General features: G+C 30.8%; 2 protein-coding genes across 4 annotated transcripts; both read left to right on the top strand.

The window, feature by feature from the left end:
* The first annotated feature begins 5,342 nt into the window (after nucleotides 1–5,342).
* LOC7475394 (uncharacterized protein At4g14342) lies at nucleotides 5,343–7,395 on the top strand. Of its 2 annotated transcripts, XM_002314443.4 has the most exons (4): nucleotides 5,343–5,511; nucleotides 5,623–5,708; nucleotides 5,806–5,929; nucleotides 7,129–7,395. In XM_002314443.4, the coding sequence occupies exons 1-4, from the start codon at nucleotides 5,506–5,508 to the stop codon at nucleotides 7,174–7,176; spliced, it is 264 nt and encodes an 87-aa protein (XP_002314479.1). In that variant the 5' UTR covers nucleotides 5,343–5,505; the 3' UTR covers nucleotides 7,177–7,395. The 2 variants fall into 2 exon arrangements, with proteins under 2 accessions (XP_002314479.1, XP_024465596.1); XM_024609828.2 differs by lacking the exon at nucleotides 5,343–5,511 and having other exon boundaries at nucleotides 5,617–5,708.
* A 4,300-nt stretch (nucleotides 7,396–11,695) lies between these two features.
* LOC7475395 (casein kinase 1-like protein 10) lies at nucleotides 11,696–17,876 on the top strand. 2 transcript variants are annotated; one of them, XM_002314444.4, is made up of 14 exons: nucleotides 11,696–12,484; nucleotides 12,612–12,652; nucleotides 13,543–13,612; nucleotides 13,716–13,864; nucleotides 13,983–14,078; nucleotides 14,497–14,567; nucleotides 15,546–15,607; nucleotides 15,706–15,769; nucleotides 15,859–15,943; nucleotides 16,115–16,241; nucleotides 16,393–16,466; nucleotides 16,561–16,621; nucleotides 16,900–17,033; nucleotides 17,162–17,876. In XM_002314444.4, the coding sequence occupies exons 1-14, from the start codon at nucleotides 12,409–12,411 to the stop codon at nucleotides 17,441–17,443; spliced, it is 1,392 nt and encodes a 463-aa protein (XP_002314480.3). In that variant the 5' UTR covers nucleotides 11,696–12,408; the 3' UTR covers nucleotides 17,444–17,876. The 2 variants fall into 2 exon arrangements, with proteins under 2 accessions (XP_002314480.3, XP_006378329.2); XM_006378267.3 differs by having other exon boundaries at nucleotides 11,698–12,484; nucleotides 16,903–17,033.
* The last annotated feature ends 354 nt before the right edge of the window (nucleotides 17,877–18,230 follow it).

The following is an 18,230-nucleotide window of genomic DNA, read 5'->3' as shown; positions in this document are numbered from 1 at the left end:
TGACAAAAAAAAACAGGATCAACCCAAGTTAATTTGTCAAACCAACAACCCAGATCATGAGATCGGGATAACCACATGAAAAATAAATAAAAAAAATATGAAACTCATTTTTCAACCAATCCAATGTTGAAGGATGAAATAAAAAAAAAAACTAAATTAAAAAAAAGGATAAAAAAACCCAAATTAATTTGGGTTAACATGTTAAACTCACAACCTAGATTATGAGACGATGATAACTTATTAAAAACAAATAAAAAAATCACAAAGCTCTATTTCCTGCAAATACAATGTTGAAGGTTGAAATTAAGGAAAAAAAACTAAATTCATAAGTCATGACAACTCCATAAAAAAAAATTGAAAAAAAAATAGAAAATTAATTTCCAAACAACCTAATATTGAAGGATGCAATTGAAATAAAAAAAACTGAGTTGTTGGAGGGTGAAATTGAAAAAAAAAATCAATTAAAAAAGGATAGAAATGAATCATGTCAACCCGAGTTAACCTATTAAACTCGCGAATTGGATTATGAGATTGGGATAAACTCATAAAAAATAAAAAAAAATTATTAAGCCTAATTAAAAAGATATTCAATAATAAATAAATAGAGTCAACTCAGGTCAACCTATGAAACTTATGACCCGAGTCATTAGATCAAAATAATCTAATATAAAGAAAATAAAAAAAAAATATGAAACCTAATTTTAAACCAACCCAATGTTGAAGAATGAAATCGAAAAAAATTAATAGAAAAAGTGGTTCAAAAAATAACTCGAGTTATTTCGGGTTAACATGTTAAACTCGTGAACTAGATCATAAAATCAAAATAAATTCATAGAAAACAATAAAAAAAAATATGACCATACTTTTAATAGATCTAGTGTTGAAGATTGAAATTAAAAAAAATCTATAATACCGGTAAATAATCTAATGAAAATAAAATGAAAAAAACTTCCTAAACACAATTCCTAAAGTAATTCAATATTAAAAAATAAATTTTAAAAAAAACTATCGAAAAAGCATACTGGATCAGTGAATAGTAAAGTTATAGAAAAAATACATAATGTTATTTCAATAAATAATATTTTATTATTTTATAGATGCGATTATAATGATTTAACGACACAATGTGTTTCTTAAATTGATTAATTAATAATTAATGGGAGGTACAATATTCAACAGCAATAAAATTGTTGAGTTTCATTAATAGCTTGACAAATGTCAGAATATTTTAGGACGTTGTCAAGCTAGAGGGAGACTATGAGACAAGAAACACACGAGAGAGGACGTGGTTGGAAAAATTGGTCCTCTCAAAATCTCTTTTACAAAATTGTTGAGTTGCCTCGGTTTTTGTTTTTTTACTCCTTGCTAAATTTAGCTTTTTTAAAAAAAATTTATTTTTAAATTAATTAATTTCTTCTTTTGATATTTAATTTAACGGGTTACGGGTTTGAGAGTTTAACTGGTATTACAAGGTTCACTTGAGCTTACTTGGTCCTCTCTCCTTTTTTTAAGCTTTTTTTTTACAATTTTATCTTCCAATATTGTTCTAATTTTTTTTCTATGAGATTTATTTTTCTTTAAAATAACAAGGGCTAGCTCAAGTTTTTTTAGGTCTTTATTAATTTTAGCTTCTTTAAAAGGAATTGTAGTTTTTTAATTAAATATTTATTAATTTCATCCTCCAACATTTAATTTGGTAGGTGTTGAGCTTCTTAATTTAACCCAAGTATACAAATTACTGGATTATAAGTTTGAAAGATTAACCTGAATTTACAAAGTTCACTTGGGCCTACTTGTTTTTTTTTCTTTTTTTTTTAATTCTTTTGTTTTCGGTTTCATCCACCAATATTTTGTTATTTTTGTCCATTCGCCTTCTATGAGATTTTTTGTGGTTTTGAAAGTAACAAAGACTAACTCAGATTATTTTTTTTACCTTTGTTGAATTTAGTTTTTTTAAAAGGATATTTTTCAATTTAATTAAATTAGATTAATTATGTGGGAGTAAACATAAGATACTCGACTCTTGGTTTTTTGTTTTTGTTTGCTTTTCGGGTCATTATTCTGACAACATATGCGACTTCTTTTAGTTGCCAAAATCTTAGATTTTTCGTACTCATTTTAAAATGTTGATATCACATGAATATTTTCTTTTACATTGACAAAAAATTAATCTGGCCCTCAGCGTAGTGCGGGCTATTTATCTAGTAGGTGATACTAAAAGACTTGACATTTCTAACGTGGAGATGACATTGTACGTGCACTCATAAGACACTATGGATGCACTGTTTATGGTATTTTATTTTTTCATCCCATTTTTTTTCCTGATTCATCCTTTGTTGGGTGAAATTGTAGGCCAATTTGAGTTAATTTATCAAGGAATGATGAGATTATAAGCCAAGGGACCAAAGTGAAAAAACAGAGGGAATGAGTGGTTCATCCAAACTTTGGATGGAATACCTATTTTTCCTTTAAAAAAAACATTCTATTAAGGGTAATTGAGTCATTTCACAAGGGTCCATTTGACATTTCAAAATTTAAAGGGGTAATAACATCTTTTTTTTTATAATGCACAATAAAATAATCCTTATAACCTTATATTTAGTTTTTTTAATCCTACCTTCAAAGGTGTTGTTGTCTTTTTTATTTTGTGTGAGCAGTAAAATGACTTGCATGCTCTGTGTTTTTCATAGCTTATGCTTAGGGGCAATTTCATCTTTACTCAAAGGCTTTTTTGTAATTGTCAAGTTGGTTATGACAATTGTGTATTTTAATATATATACATATTATTAAATAAATAAGTTGTTGACATGTGTGTTGTATGCATCAACACATGGACAATCCCTTCACCTTTTAGGCGACACGTACAGGCAAAGACCATCATGTTTGATGTCGAAAGCCTTTTATTTTCTCTCCTTCTTCCCTTTTTTCTCCCTCGAAATTCATGCTTTTCATTTAAATTTCGAGGGTAGTCTCTTTAGTTGATGATATTTGAGTACCAATCCTTATTTTATTTTTATATGTAAATCTTGTCTTTAGCTCTCTTGTAAATTTTTGATTTGTTTTCAATTTCATCATTTAATCTAATTTTTTTTTCAAATTTGGTTCTGGTTCTTTTTTTGTTCTTCATATTTTTTCTTACCCCTTCTATAAACTTTCAATTTCATCATTTGATCAAGAATTTCTATTTGCTTTTAAAAAAAAAACAAAATTAATCTCCATTCTTGTGGTGGTTTCATTTTTTAGTTCTTATATGAAATTGATTTTTCTTTTTAACTTAGCCCTTCAATCCAAAATTATCCATCCTTTTTTTAAAAAAAAGATTGTTTATCGTTCTTTTAATTGTTATTTTTTCTTTATTACTCTCGATCAAATGGCCCGGATCATGGGTTTTATAAACTAACACATGTCCACATCATTTTGTTTTTACTCTTTTTTTTCTATGTCATTACTCGACGTTGAGTTTTTTTATATGTAAAAAAAATAGGATTCTTGGTTTTCTTTGTTTTCCTTTGTTCAGGGCTAATCTAATCTTATGACCTAACCTATGTATTTGGCAGGTTAACTCGGATGGGCTCGCAGTTTTTTTTTTGCTTTTAATTATTGTTTTTTTCTTTTAGGTCCATTTGTGTGATTTATTTATTTATTTTTTAAAAAATTATCCTTAAATATTTTATTTGCTAAGATCTATCCTACATGGTTTTTGTATATTCAGTGTTTCTGATTAAATGGCTCCGGACAAGGGTTGTCATAAGTTTTTTTTGGAACTTATTTTTTTTCCATCTCTTGATTCAACATTGATTTTTTAAAAAATTGAGTTTCATGATTTTCTTTGTTTTTTTTATATCGAGTTATTTTGATCTTATAAACTGACCTGTAGGTTTGACTTGTTGACTCGGGTGGACTCAAGAATTTTTTTGGCTTACAATTGCTTTTTTTTGTTTTGTATGTTTGATTTTTTTTTTCAATTTCATCTTTAACATTTGATTTATTAAATATTGGGCTTTGAGAATTTTTCAAATTTGTTACATCTAGTCAAATGACTCGGGTCATAAATTTAATAGGTTAACACGAGTTGATATTATTTTTTTATCTTATTTTCTTTTTTGTTTTCATAATTTAACTTTGGTTTTTTGCTTTTTTAAAACATGGTGAAATATTTTTTTTTTTAAATAATGTAATTTTAGATTAATCTCGTTTGTTTGCTGGAAAGTAGTGTCTTTTTGGAAAGTGAATTCCGGGAAATGAATTTCGATAAAGTGAATTACTTTCTGATGTTTGGTAGTGTAATGGAAAATAAGTTGGAAAACACTTTCCAGTGTTTGGTTATGTCATGGAAAATGAGCTGAAAAATAACTTATTAATATTTTATTTTTCTCAAGTTTATTTAAATAATGAGGAACAAATCTTACAAATTAAATAGTTGAATGAGAATGAAATTGAAAAAAAATATAATTTCATAAATTATCTCAAATAAAATAAATAATAATCAAAATAATAGAGATCAAATCTAAAAAATTAAAAAAAATGAAAGATGAAGAAATTAAAATAATAATAATCAACATTTCATAAATTATTTCAAATAAAATAAGTAACAATCAAAAGAATGAGGACCAAATTTGATAGATAAAAAATTTCAATAAAAAAATGATAATAAAAAAACAAATAGCAATTATAAAAATAAGAACTAAAGTTAATATAAAAATTAAATTTTAAGAGATGAAATTGAAAAATAAATATTCAAAACAAAATATATATAGCAATCAAAAGTTTGAGGATCAAATTTGATCTAATCAGCAAATAATGACATTTCTAAATTTTTCACAACTTCCGGAAAGTGTTTTCCGCTCAAATTTTCCAGGAAAACAGTTTCTTGAAAACCAAGCCAAATTTTCCTTTGACTGGAAAGTGTTTTCTGTTGACCAACTTTTCTAATGGCAAACAAACACAGGAAAGTTTGGAAAGTGATTTCCCGGAAACCACTTTTTGAAAAACAAACACAGTAAAAAAGAAAAACACTTTCCTGGAAATCAAGTTAAATTTTCCTTTAACTGAAAAGTATTTTCCGTTGACCGGAAAATGTTTTCCGTTGACCGGAAAATGTTTTCCGTTGACCAACTTTTCTAATGGCAAACAAACACAGAAAAGTTTGAAAAATAATTTTTCAAAAACTACTTTTCAATAAATAAACATGGCCTAAATAAAAATAGCCTAGGTTAGTTAAAATTAACCAGAACAATCCATGAACCGGAACTTACTCCGGGTCAAGAGGAATGCAAGGTTTTATAACTGTCGTCCAAATAAATAACAAAAAATTATTTCGTCGTCAGAATATTCGTAGAAAAGAAATTATAGCAGATGGTAAAAGTAAAACTGTAACCAAAGAGAAAGCAGGGAGCCAACTACTAGCCAACTAAAGGGCTTGTTTCTACCAGTTCTCTCCTCCGTCGCACTAAATAGCATCTAGTCTGCTCCCTGTTAGCGGATATTGTGGTTGCTTAATCCAAGATGCAGGTAAAGTCAATCTTTCTTCATTTCTCTTTCCTTCGTTTACCCTCCATCACATGTCCTGTTTTCTCAAAACCCTAATTGCCACTTCCGGTTGGATTTATTATTGCTATGCAGGCCAGCGATAGATTTAACATCAATTCACAGCTGGAGCATCTCCAGGCCAAATATGTTGGGACTGGCCACGCTGATTTAAACAGATTGTGAGATTTTTCTTTCTTTTTTTCTTTATTAATCACTTCAATATATATAATTTGTTGGTGTGTGTGTGTATTGATTATGATTTGTAAATAAACGCAGCGAATGGGCAGTGAATATTCAACGTGACAGCTATGCATCATATATGGGTCACTACCCTATGCTTGCTTACTTTGCTTTAGCTGAGAATGAGTCTATTGGAAGGGAACGCTACAATTTTATGCAGGTTCTTCTTATAACCTCCTCCTTCCTATTCTTTATATGTTCTTCTGCTCATTGATCCACTTTTTTAATTTCTGTTTTCTAACTTGCCATTACTTATTTTGTACTAAATAATGGAGGATGGATTAGAGTTCGATGGTTGTTGTTTTTTTTTTTTTAATTCGGTGTTTGACAAAGGAAGTTGATATTAGGGATAATCTTCATGTTCGTTTAAATGTAGTTTAGTTTTTCTTTCGTTTTCTTTGTGATAAAAATTGATTGCACTAGCAAGAGTGTTCTGGTTAATGGGTTTTTAAGAAAAAGATTTTTTTTAATGGAACCCTTTTCTTTTCGATAGAAATTGATCGCTGCACTAGCAAGAGTGTTCTGGTGAATGGGTTTTTAAGAAAAAGATATGTTTTTTTAATGGAACCGAAGGGATGAAAAGTTTTGTGAAGTAGTTGATGCCTTGGTGGTGCTACTATGGCTTCCCTATGAGCATTATATCCATGGCATTGCATGGGAACATGCCAATACTCCTGCAGCGGGGAACCCATATGTTTGTGAGAATCAGGTGCTCTTATCAGGAACGCATTCTTTAGGGGTTTTCTTTCAATATTCTGCTGCAATAACTCAACTTGCGAAACCTTATCCTAGTTTTTTGGGTGGGCTATATGACTTTTACATGATAGTAACCATCCAGTTATTGAATACAGTGTTTGAAGATTAGTTTTTGTGTATGCCTCAACTTTACTTTAGCTTCGATGATCTCAGGCAACCCTTTTAATAGTTTTATTTTACTTGGTCCCAGATTAGTTTTTTATATCCCAGTTATTCATGCATGATGATCCTTAAGATCTACAGTTAAAAGTGTGTAACCAAAGCTGTGACAATTTGAATGAGCACTTCGTAAATGCAGGGGAATTTTGGAAGATTTTGTTAGATATAAGCTTCACCTGCCATTCTATAAGTTGGAGGAGTATGAGATTGAAAAGTTTATTGTTAATTCAATTGCTGTTGGAAAGGTTTCTGAACTATAATTTCCTTCTTGTGTTAATCTTGGCAATCACTGGAAAATGGCTCGGTGACTGATAATGTGTTTGTCTTGTATATTAGAATCTTGATTGTATGAAGATATTGCCACAAAGTTTTGTGATTTTCTCCTCCATGCTTAATTGCATGTCTAAGTGATGTCACCTAATAATTCTTTTTAACGTGGTGCAGAAAATGCTTCTGCCTTGTGGTCTACCCCCAGAAAGAGAAGATGATTGAGACTTGTTCAGCTCAACTAGTGTCAGCGGTGGCTAGCTGATTGATATGCTCATGCTTGTCTGTTACTGAAGGAATAGTGGCCTTTTTATGACAGTGATTATCAACTGTGATCGTGGACATGTAAAAATATTATCTTTTGTTTTTAAGGATGGTTTGAGATTGGAGTGAGTGGTTGAATTTGTGATTTCTTTTAATATATGATAAGCTTCCCTTTTTCAACGTCTAGTTGGTTTTCAACATGTTTGTTGCTTGGGCCAATTTTTCTCAGAACACCATTGTTGTTGTTTTTGATTGATCCTGGTGATTGCTGAGGCAAAAATGATAGAAGAGATGTCTGTTGCCATGTCCCCTCTGAAAATGACATGGCCTTTTATAATGTGTAAATCCCATCGTTTGAACATCTCAGTTTCATTTGCAAGAATGATTTTGAATGCTGATTTTGTGATGCAAGCACTTCCATTAGGGTCTTGATCGTCTAGTTGATTTTTTGTTGTTGTTGAGTTTGCTGGGTTTTATTACGGAACTTGTTTCAAGTATATAATGCTATTCTGCATTGGGGAGCTTGTATTGGCTGTTTCAAAAGGCCATTCTTAAAATTTCTGGTGACTGGTGAGGATGATGCAAAACCCTAGGCCATTCTCAAATATTAGCTTTTACCCAGAAGTTAAAAAAAAAAAACCTGTAAAGGAAAGAAAAGGGTGGAGACTGTGGCAGGATAACCACTAACCATCCTTCACATTAGACGTTGAGAAAAGAAAAGGAGGAAAGCATTCTATACATTACGTGATTTTTTATAAACATTGTCGAGAGGGGGTATGAAAAGTGCCGAAGAAATGCTCTATTGTGATAATTATATGGCTATGTGCTCACAAGCACCACAATCCCATTCCCCTTCTATTTTGCACTACTTGCTTCAATTACGTTTAATAACGGGTCATAATTTTTTGTAAAAAAAGCATATAAATTATTTTAATATGTATTTTATATAAAAAATTCAAAGTAAGTTTATTCATGTATTTAATTAAATAAATTAATAATAATTTATATAAATAAAAAAAATCATTAACAATAACCAAAAGAAAAACATGACAAATTAAGATATGAATGTATATCAAAATATTTAATTTTGTAAAATGAGATATCTATCTCTTTGTGTTTACTAAATTTAATTATTAAAATTAATACAAGATAATAGAAATAAAAACACATATGAAATTAAATGAATAAAAAAACAAAAAAAATATCATGCAAAACCATATATATTAAAAAAACTATTTCAAAAAAACTATTTTTTTTATAAAATAAAGCTTACTTGTATAAAATTTAAAAAATCTTCAAAAATTAAATACAATACAAAACAAACAATTTTTTTAAAAAAATCTCTATCCAAAAAAGGCATGTAAAAACATGGCCTAAATCATGAGACCGAGACAAATCAATAGAAAAGAAATTGAAGATAACCGCAAAATTATTTTTTTTATATAAAAAAATAATGTAGAATGATAAAATCATAAAAGAAAATGAGGATAAAAATATTTGATTGTATTAACCCTTAAAACTTATGACTCGTGTCATTAGATTGGAAGCACGACAAATGAAAAAATCACAAAACCTAATACCAAACAAATTAGACACCGAATGATGAAACCGGGAAAAAAATCAACCACACAGAAAATTATAATTAAAAAAATAAGGATGAAAATAAAAATAAAATATAAAATATATGGCATCAAAAAAATTTAAATTTAAAGGTTAAATTGAAAAGAAAAAAAAAACTTTAACAAAATGAAAAAGAAATAAAAAAAGTAAGATCTAAATTAAAAAAAATAAAACAACATGAACTTTAATTGAATGATGATATTTAAAACCAATAAAATTTTAACAAAAAAATCAAGAAAAAAAAATAAGGAGTAAATTGCAAAAAATAATATATAACTAATTATAATTTAAGAATTAAATTGAAAATATAAAAACCTACGCTTTCAATGACTGTATTAAAGGATTTGGATCTCTTATGTTCTTTGATCGGTAATGTTTCAAACCTATAATTAATTTCTAATTAATATTAAATCATTGCCATTTAATGAACACGATGGAAGGAAATACGAAAGGATTCCAGAACTATATTCTAGCCTGAAATCTGCAGTAAAGCTAAGAATGATAAAAAGTAGCTGACCTGCCCATTTTGGAAGGGATTGCTGGACTGAGTTGGTGCGTAGAAAGCAAGGCAAAAAGGGGTTCATTTCTGGACCACGTTTTATACCTGCATATCATGTTTAAAGATTTCGGTGAAAGATATTCTTTATTTAAAAATATATTATTTTTAAAAAAATACAATTATACCACAAAAACAAACTCAATCTAAAATATCCAACTATTGGAGAATTTGAAAGGCAGCCAGTGGCGGAGAAGCCTTTGGATTATCTAGAAGCTTCGAGATTGCTTGAGAATACGGTATTTGTTATTTTTTAAAATATTTTTTATTAATAAATATATTAAAATAATGTTTTTTTTTGTTTTTTTTAAATTATTTTTAAATAATTTAAAAATACAAAATAAAACATATTAATTTGAAATAACAAAAATAAAAATAAAAAAATTTAAATTTTTTTTAATTTTTTTTTAAAACTCAAAAACATACATGCCTCGTCGTTTACTCTCTATTCATGAGAAGACGTTATTGGAGAACCTCATCATTCTCATTTCTTTTTTATCGTGAGGACTCGGAAATGGATTGCACGTTTCTTATATCTTGGCTGTTCTGATTTTTTTTTTATTTTTATTTTTAAGAAAAAAAGCAGGGCAGGCTGGCAGGCAAAGGAGCTCCTGCCTAGTCCTTGTCATCATTGGATTCCACAACTCTGTTGCTATTACAGCAGCCGTGAGGAATTGAGGTGTTTGGGGACGTTGAAATTGAATTTTTTAAGAATTGAATTTTTTTTTATTGTTTTAATATATTAATATAAAAAATAATTTTAAAAAATAAAAAATATTATTTTAATATATTTACAAGAAAAAAATACTTTAAACCGCAACCATTATCATATTTTCAAACACATCCTCACTGTTATCTGATTGATATCATCATCTTGTCTTGTGTATTTAGCTTAGAGATAAATGCATGATTTAAAAAATTATTAAATCAATTTTTTTTATTTTTTTCATAATTTTAATGCATTAAGATATAAAAAAACATGAAATATTTATTTAAATATTTATGTAAGTAAAAATCATTTTTTAAAATCACACTGCATTATATTGCTTTAATGCTAGTACATATATTATTTGGTAATTATTTGTTATGTTTTTTTTTTAATATATTTTTGTGAAATAAATAATGGATTTTATGATACATACAATTGTATATTTTTTTTAAAGCATGATACTATGTTTTAATGTAAAAAAAAAAAACCTTTTTTTTTCAAGTGTTACTTGCTGTGTTTTCAAAGTAAAATAAATACCAATAAAATATTTATCTAGCAGTTAAGGTACTGCTATATCTCTGCAAGGACGAGAATACAAGTTCGATCTCTAAGTAGCACACTTATTAGGAGGGGCAGCCACAAATCTCGAACGAAACTAGTCTCACCCTTCAAAAGAGCACGAGGATACCCAGATAAGAAAAAAAATACTAACAAAATGCCACTTTAACAAAAAAAAAAATACGTGTGCTTCTGACAAAATTAAAAAAAGTTTACCATGGTTTACTATTTTTTAATATAAAAATATATAATTGCTCAAAAACACAATAATGAATTACCAAACATCTATATTATAACATAATATAATTTCATTGGGAGAATGAAGTCCTGCCTTAAAGAATAATATTTTGTACAACGGATTTTTTTAACGAATATAATTTTAAAATAAACAACCATAAAATTATATATTAGTTAATTTGACTAATGAAAACAAATATATATTAAAAAAATAAAATGGATATTTACATTTGTGAAGAACCATATCCAAATGTAGATAGGATCTAGGACCAATGAAAAATAAGATGAAGACGAAGGAGAGAGAACAAGGGATAAGGAAAATGACCTACCAAAACCTTCACTCAGTTATTTTGCTGGTAAAGAAAGCAAGGGGTAGGAATACCATTCTTTTTTTTCCCTTCCTAGTTTCTTGTAGGCCTTCAAAGAAAGAAAAAATCTAATTTTACTCATTAAAATTTATAAAAAATAATTTTTACCTTAAATATATTAAAATAATATATTTTTTTATTTTTTAAAATTTATTTTTTATATTAATATATCAATTCAAGAATAAAAATATTTAATTTAAAATAAAAAAACTCAAATCTTTTCATAAAATCAATTTAATCGTACTCCAAATATATCCTTAATGTCTCGTAGTTGAATCTAAAAGCAAAAAATAACTAAAAAAAAATTCATAAACTCAACCTCTTCGTTCTTTCCTTTACTTTCTTGGCAACCAAACAAAAATATCCCCATTATCTTTTGTTACTACCCAACAACAAAGCAAAGTAAGGATTATTATTACCACTACTAAATAACTGTACAACACCAAAATACATATAAACTTTTCCATCCCTTCTTACATCATCATCCATTTTTTTCTCAATCACCTTTTTCCCTTCCCTTCCCTTCCCTCTCTTATAGGGGGTAGAGTATTATTCTCTTCCCAGAATCTCAAAATTTTCCCGAGAAAACTCAATCTTTGTCCTTAAACCACACCTTAAACTTCCCCAAATTCTTGCCGCACGTATCGTTGTCACTCCATATTCTCTCTCTTTCCCCCCTTACTCTTATTATTCTTCTTTCTCTCTCCAAAGAAAAAATAAATTTTCTTTTTTGCCCGCTGATCTTTCGTAAACTTTTGAAAAACCCATTACCCCCTCCTTTTTGTCTCTCGTCTTTTCTGTTCACTTTATCGAGATAATGCAGTTTCGTGATTCCCAATCCCTGAACACCCTTCACTGATTAATGGGTTTTTCTTAGATTCTTAAGTAACATCTTACTTTACTTGGTTACTAAGTAGATTGGATTGCAAAAAAAATCTTTTCTTTTCAGTTTTGAGGGATTTATTGAATCATTGAGAGTGGTCATTTAGTGATCCGGGAGTCGTTTTGTTTTTCAACAAGGGGAGAGTTTTAGGTCACTTTGGTTGGTGAATTTTGATTGTGAACTAAAAAATAAAGGGCGGTCTTTTTTTGTTTTTTCCTTATTTGTTTGGTGGATTATAATTTGTGTCTGAGATTCTTAGATCATGGATCATGTGATTGGTGGCAAGTTTAGGCTTGGCCGGAAGATCGGTAGTGGATCCTTTGGTGAACTTTATTTAGGTATGCAAGTTTAGGGTTTATTCAGTAGCATTCAAAGTGTTTTGACCACTCTTTCCTCTTTGCGTCTTTAGTTGGGTTTTTGTTATTTTTATTAATTTTTGTTATTTTTATCTCTATTTCTTTGCAGGTATTAATGTACAGAGTGGAGAGGAAGTGGCTGTTAAGTTGGTAGGTGTTACCTTCTTAGAAATTATATGCTATCTTGTTTTATAGATTGTTGTTTCTTGATTCATGTATTGCTGGATAATAGTTAGACTTTCATTTTTGGTTATACTGGATGACTGATGACTATGTTTGATTCCATCTGTTAGAAGCGGTCATTTATAGTTCATGATAGGGAGTTAGCTTTTCCTTCTCTTTTCCTAGATGTTCTTTTAGTTTTGATAATTTTAGATAGTTATTTAATTAAGAGAGTTTATGAATTTGATTATTCAAGCGGGGGCTTCTCTTGGTGTCATAATAGCAGGTTAATGTTTTCCTCAATTATTTTGTTATGTTTATGTTACTGAATGACTCTCTCAGCAGCATGCTGAATGTTGCTCTATCCTATGTTTTTAAAACCCCAAGGATCCATGAATAAAAAATTGTTAAGTTTTCTGTTATTGTTGGTGATTCCTTTTACCCTGCTCTGACTAGCTTCAGACTGAGGTTTATTTGAACTGTTCGGAAACATCAAATATTGTATTTTAGGTGTTGGAATCTGCTCATTGGAGGTTTAATGTGTAATGATCAGAAGAATAGAAGAATGTTTCTTTTCATTTGATTATGTACTGTTATGGTGAGCAAAAGATACTGGAAAGAGTTTTGAGTTTGCAGTTGGTGTGTTCTTGAGCTTTGGACTTTGCATGCTGTACTTATTGAGGGAAAAAGCATGCCGTGGTGTTGAGCCTACCCAGGAATTTTTTTGACTGGATGTTTAATATGAAAATCTGGCCTTTTCTGTTCATTTAAATCCATGTAATCATTTAGATTCATGTTTACATTTTTTTTATGTTATAATATAGTGCAATTTGCACTTTTGATTTTGTAGCTGATGCATATTCTTATGATTTCCCCAGGAATCTGTGAAAACCAAGCACCCTCAGCTTCATTATGAATCAAAACTATACATGCTACTTCAAGGAGGAAGTAAGTTTCTTCTTTCTTTTCTTCTGTTGTTAGCTGATATGTTTATTTTTCTCTTGAGCCAAAGTCAACTGATTTATTTTCTTTCCTTTTTTTCCTTTTGAAGCTGGTATTCCTCATCTCAAATGGTTTGGAGTTGAGGGTGAATACAATGTCATGGTTATTGACCTTCTTGGACCAAGCCTCGAAGACTTGTTTAATTATTGCAATCGAAAGTTATCTTTGAAAACGGTGCTGATGCTTGCAGATCAATTAGTAAGTATGCCCATTTTCAAGAAAGGCCTGCCTCATTGAACAACATACTGTTTGTTAAGAAAGATGTCCATTCTATTAGCTGGTATACTCAGCGTTCTTTCATCACTCTATAATGTAGATAAATAGAGTTGAATACATGCACTCAAGGGGTTTTCTTCACCGTGACATCAAGCCTGACAACTTTTTGATGGGTTTAGGGCGCAAAGCAAATCAGGTATGTTCTTTTCCTCTTTTTATTATTATCAATTTAAATAGAATTTTTAGATAAAGTGATGTGTAAACTTACTAATTCAGAATTGAGGGAACAGTGTGAATATTCAACTGGGAAAACTTTTTTGTAATTTTGAGGTTTTAATTTGAAATTTGTTGGGTAAAGCATAGAGAACCTTGGAGAGAAATGAGGCCTTTGCTATTTGAGTGGCACTTGTCAATTTACAAAGCTCACATAAGGTTGACTCACTAAAGCAGTATCCAATCTTGCACTGTGCTATTGAATGTCCTAGCTGTGTGAAAACCTAGTTCTTATATCTGTTATGCATATATAGCCTGGTTTGTTACTTAGATTATATCTTTGGATGCCCTGATAGTTTTTTGCTGATCATTTCCTTGCTACATTCCCCTCTGCAACACAGATCTACATCATTGACTATGGCCTTGGAAAAAAGTATAGGGATCTGCAAACACACAAGCATATACCATATAGGTGAAGTGTTGTATTTCTTATGTTCTTTCATCCTGTATCATTACCATTTTTTAACCACTGGTTTGATTATGCAAGGTTACTCTCCCTCCAAGCTCATGCTTTTTGTTCAAATGTTCACTTATGGCCTGGTGCAGCAAACATGGAGTATTTTATGTTTTAATGTGCATACCCGTGGTTTTGTTATGATGTGGTATTCAGGACTACAAAGGACATGCTTATCTAGGATTCATTTATGAAGATTCATAATTATTTGTGAGGATTCATTCCTTTACTGGCCGGGACCAAGCCATGTTTTAATCTATTTCAAAAAAAAAAGTCAGGAAAGAGATAGCATTTTGTCGTTTTTCTTCTTAGAAGAAAATGGAGGTCTTGGAACAGAGACTTTGAATGCTCAACGCGTCTTTAGAGTAGGATCATACATGAATAGTTTACTGTGTTTCTAATCCATTTATGCATACTTTGTCTGATCAGTTGCTGTGATTGAAAATTATGATCATAAAATTCCAGTTACTTTTTATCACAAAGAGATTACCTGTGAATGGAAGCTTGAAAATTTTGGTGAAAAAAAATATGTGCAGAAAAAAAGGGTGTTGTGAGTTGAATCTAGCATTATTATTGCTGGTAAACAGCTTAGTTGTCCATGCATATTCAGATGGGTTCTATTATTTACGCTATGAAGCTGCTATTCAGGAAATCTTCTGCTTGGTATCTTGTTCTTTAAAAAAGCTAGTGCCAAAGATGCTTGCTTTTGTAGAGTGGGCTCTGGCAACCTTTTCTTGCTTGTGATTTTTTATGCCTTCAAACCCATTTGCCTGGGAGCATTCAATATCTCCATGTATCATTGTTTTTATCTGCACATGTTAATGTCCATTTTGTTAGACCTCTTTTCTGCATGTACATGCGCATGATAATGACATTTTCTCCTCCACTTTTCTATCCCCTTTCCATTATCTGTCATGAATATATATTTTGTTACAGGGAAAACAAGAATCTCACAGGCACGGCTCGCTATGCTAGTGTTAATACCCATCTTGGAGTTGGTGAGTGAACTGATTATAGCTATAAGATGGCTGTTGGATGTTGCTAGAACATACCGTGCTTTATGCTTGATGATCTTATTATTATGCCATTCTTGCAGAGCAAAGCAGAAGAGATGATCTGGAATCTCTTGGTTACGTGCTTATGTATTTTTTGAGGGGAAGGTGAAGAACTTAATTGACTTGCTTTATGCTCCTATTTTAAATCTTAATATATGTTTGATCCTTTTTCTTTGGTGATTTCCTTGTTTCAGCCTTCCATGGCAGGGCTTGAAAGCTGGCACTAAAAAACAGAAATATGACAGGATCAGTGAAAAGAAGATGCTTACTCCCATAGAGGTACCGTCATTCACTTTTGCAAGCTGCTTGCTCCAAGCACTGGTTTTTTATGATGTAGTATACTGTCTATGATCACAACGGAAGAAATATGTAAATAATAGCTTGTCTTCATCTAAGTATTAAATGGTCATCATGCTTGCAGGATATGAAGTATTAATGGTTACTTTGCAGGTCCTTTGCAAAAACTATCCTTCAGAATTTACATCTTACTTTCATTATTGCCGTTCACTGCGATTCGAAGACAAACCAGATTATTCATACCTGAAGAGACTATTCCGTGACTTGTTTATTCGAGAAGGTTTACTCATGCTCCTGAATATTTGATGCTTTTAATTATTGTTCACTTGTTATCTATGATTTTAAATATGTTGCTGGAATTCTAAATTCAATTGTTAGTTTGGAGTTCTGCCAAATTTTAGAACCTAATCTAGGTTTCTAAACTGCTGCAGGCTATCAGTTTGATTATGTATTTGACTGGACTATATTGAAGTACCCGCAGATTGGCTCCAGTTCTAGATCACGAGTTAGTATCCCTTAATTTGTTGTGGCTCATTTATTTAGAAAAATATTTTTTAATGTCTTTCTTATATTCTTGATTCCTTTTCTTCTTTTAACAGCTAAGTGGAAAACCAGCTGTAAACCCAGGACCATCCGCAGAAAGAGTAGAATGGCCTTCAGGTCTGTTGTGATTTTTCGTTAAGAATTTTGAAAACAAATTTTCTTTTTTGTTCTTTTTGTGCAATTGAAATGCAGATGAATGTCTAGGCTATTTATCTGAAGTGTTAATGGGTAATTAATTTCCTGCTCTGGTTGGTTTTCCCTTGCATGGCTTTAATATGTAGTGGGGCATTACTCTTGGTGCTATTTTGTTAACCCCCTCACCTCTGTCAAAAAAAAGAGAAGATTCCTAAGCTAGTTTCTAATGTTTGACTTGACACAATTTTATTTCTGTCTAGTAGGCCAGGAAATCCGGGACAGATTCTCTGGTGCAGTTGAAGCATTTGCTCGAAAGAATAGCACTGGACATGCTATGCACAGAGATCGGTCCAGGCACAGGTCCTCAGATGATGTGCCATCATCAAAGGATGTGGTGAGTAGTGCAAGAGAAATTAAGAGAAATTATGTATCTTTTAACTTTGTTGAGTTGCTTGACCTTTTTTCCTAAATTTTAACTTCTCAACTGCCTGCCGTTTTTTATATATCCCCTCCCTTTTACAGCATCCTGATTCAGAAAGGCCCCGGTCATCTTCTCGAAATGGCAGCACTTCAAAGAGGGCTGTAATTTCAAGCAGCCGGCCAAGCTCTTCTGGTGAGCCTAGTGAGAATCGGTCAAGCCGGCTGGCCTCGAGCAGTGGTCGCCTGTCAACAACCCAGAGGATTCAACCTGGGCTTGAGTCAAAATCATCTTCCTTTACTCGTGCTCTAGCCACAAGAGGTGGTCGTGATGATACACTCAGGAGCTTTGAACTCCTGTCTATTGGAAGAGGAAAGAGGAAATAAGCTCTACATCTGTCTGGCACGAAGATTTGCTTGTGTAAGGAGTCAGAATTCCCTTGTGTATTTCTATCAGGGTCGGGACTGCAATGGTTGTGCCAGTTGCTCTGTATATTCATACCCACTATCAGGTTCCCTTACATGCAAAAGATCAGTGAATCCTCTCCTTGGAAGACGGGCACTCATCTTGTATCTCTCTCCGGGGGGTTTGCCATTCAAAGGCAAGCGAGCTCATTCATAAAAGAGAAGAATGATTTCGCGGTAGGAATTGTTTATATATTTGAGATGCTTGTAGCTCTAATAAATACTTGTTTTTCTATGCAAAAGAAGAAAACCTTACCTAATAGACTAGAGATGAACTTTGGCCATCCTCCTGGATGGTTGGTATTAATCACTCTCTACTTCATCCATTTAAATTAGAACACATATTGATTGATCATGGTGGTCTGATTCTTATTATAACTTTTATATATTGTTTCTATATTCTTAAAATCATTTATATTAATTTTAATGCGATTGTTTAAGGTTGTGACCGCATTTCTTTTGAAAATATTAAAATGATTTTTTTATATTTTTATTTTTAGCATTAACATATTAAAATTATTTACGCATTAAAAAATATTTTTTAAAAATTAAAAGTATTTTAAAAGCATCTAAAAAATTTATGGTGCGCCAACAAGAAGAGGTCAATTCAACAATGAATGTGTTAGGGCAATCTATCACCTTGCCTGCCTGGAAAGAAATCCACGATAAAATTGAATTTATTTCTATTTAGAATGAAACTACAAAAAAA

This window comes from Populus trichocarpa, chromosome 10, assembly GCF_000002775.5.
Source record: "Populus trichocarpa isolate Nisqually-1 chromosome 10, P.trichocarpa_v4.1, whole genome shotgun sequence".
Classification (NCBI taxonomy): Eukaryota; Viridiplantae; Streptophyta; class Magnoliopsida; order Malpighiales; family Salicaceae; genus Populus; species Populus trichocarpa.
This window is presented reverse-complemented; position numbering and strand designations above follow the sequence as displayed.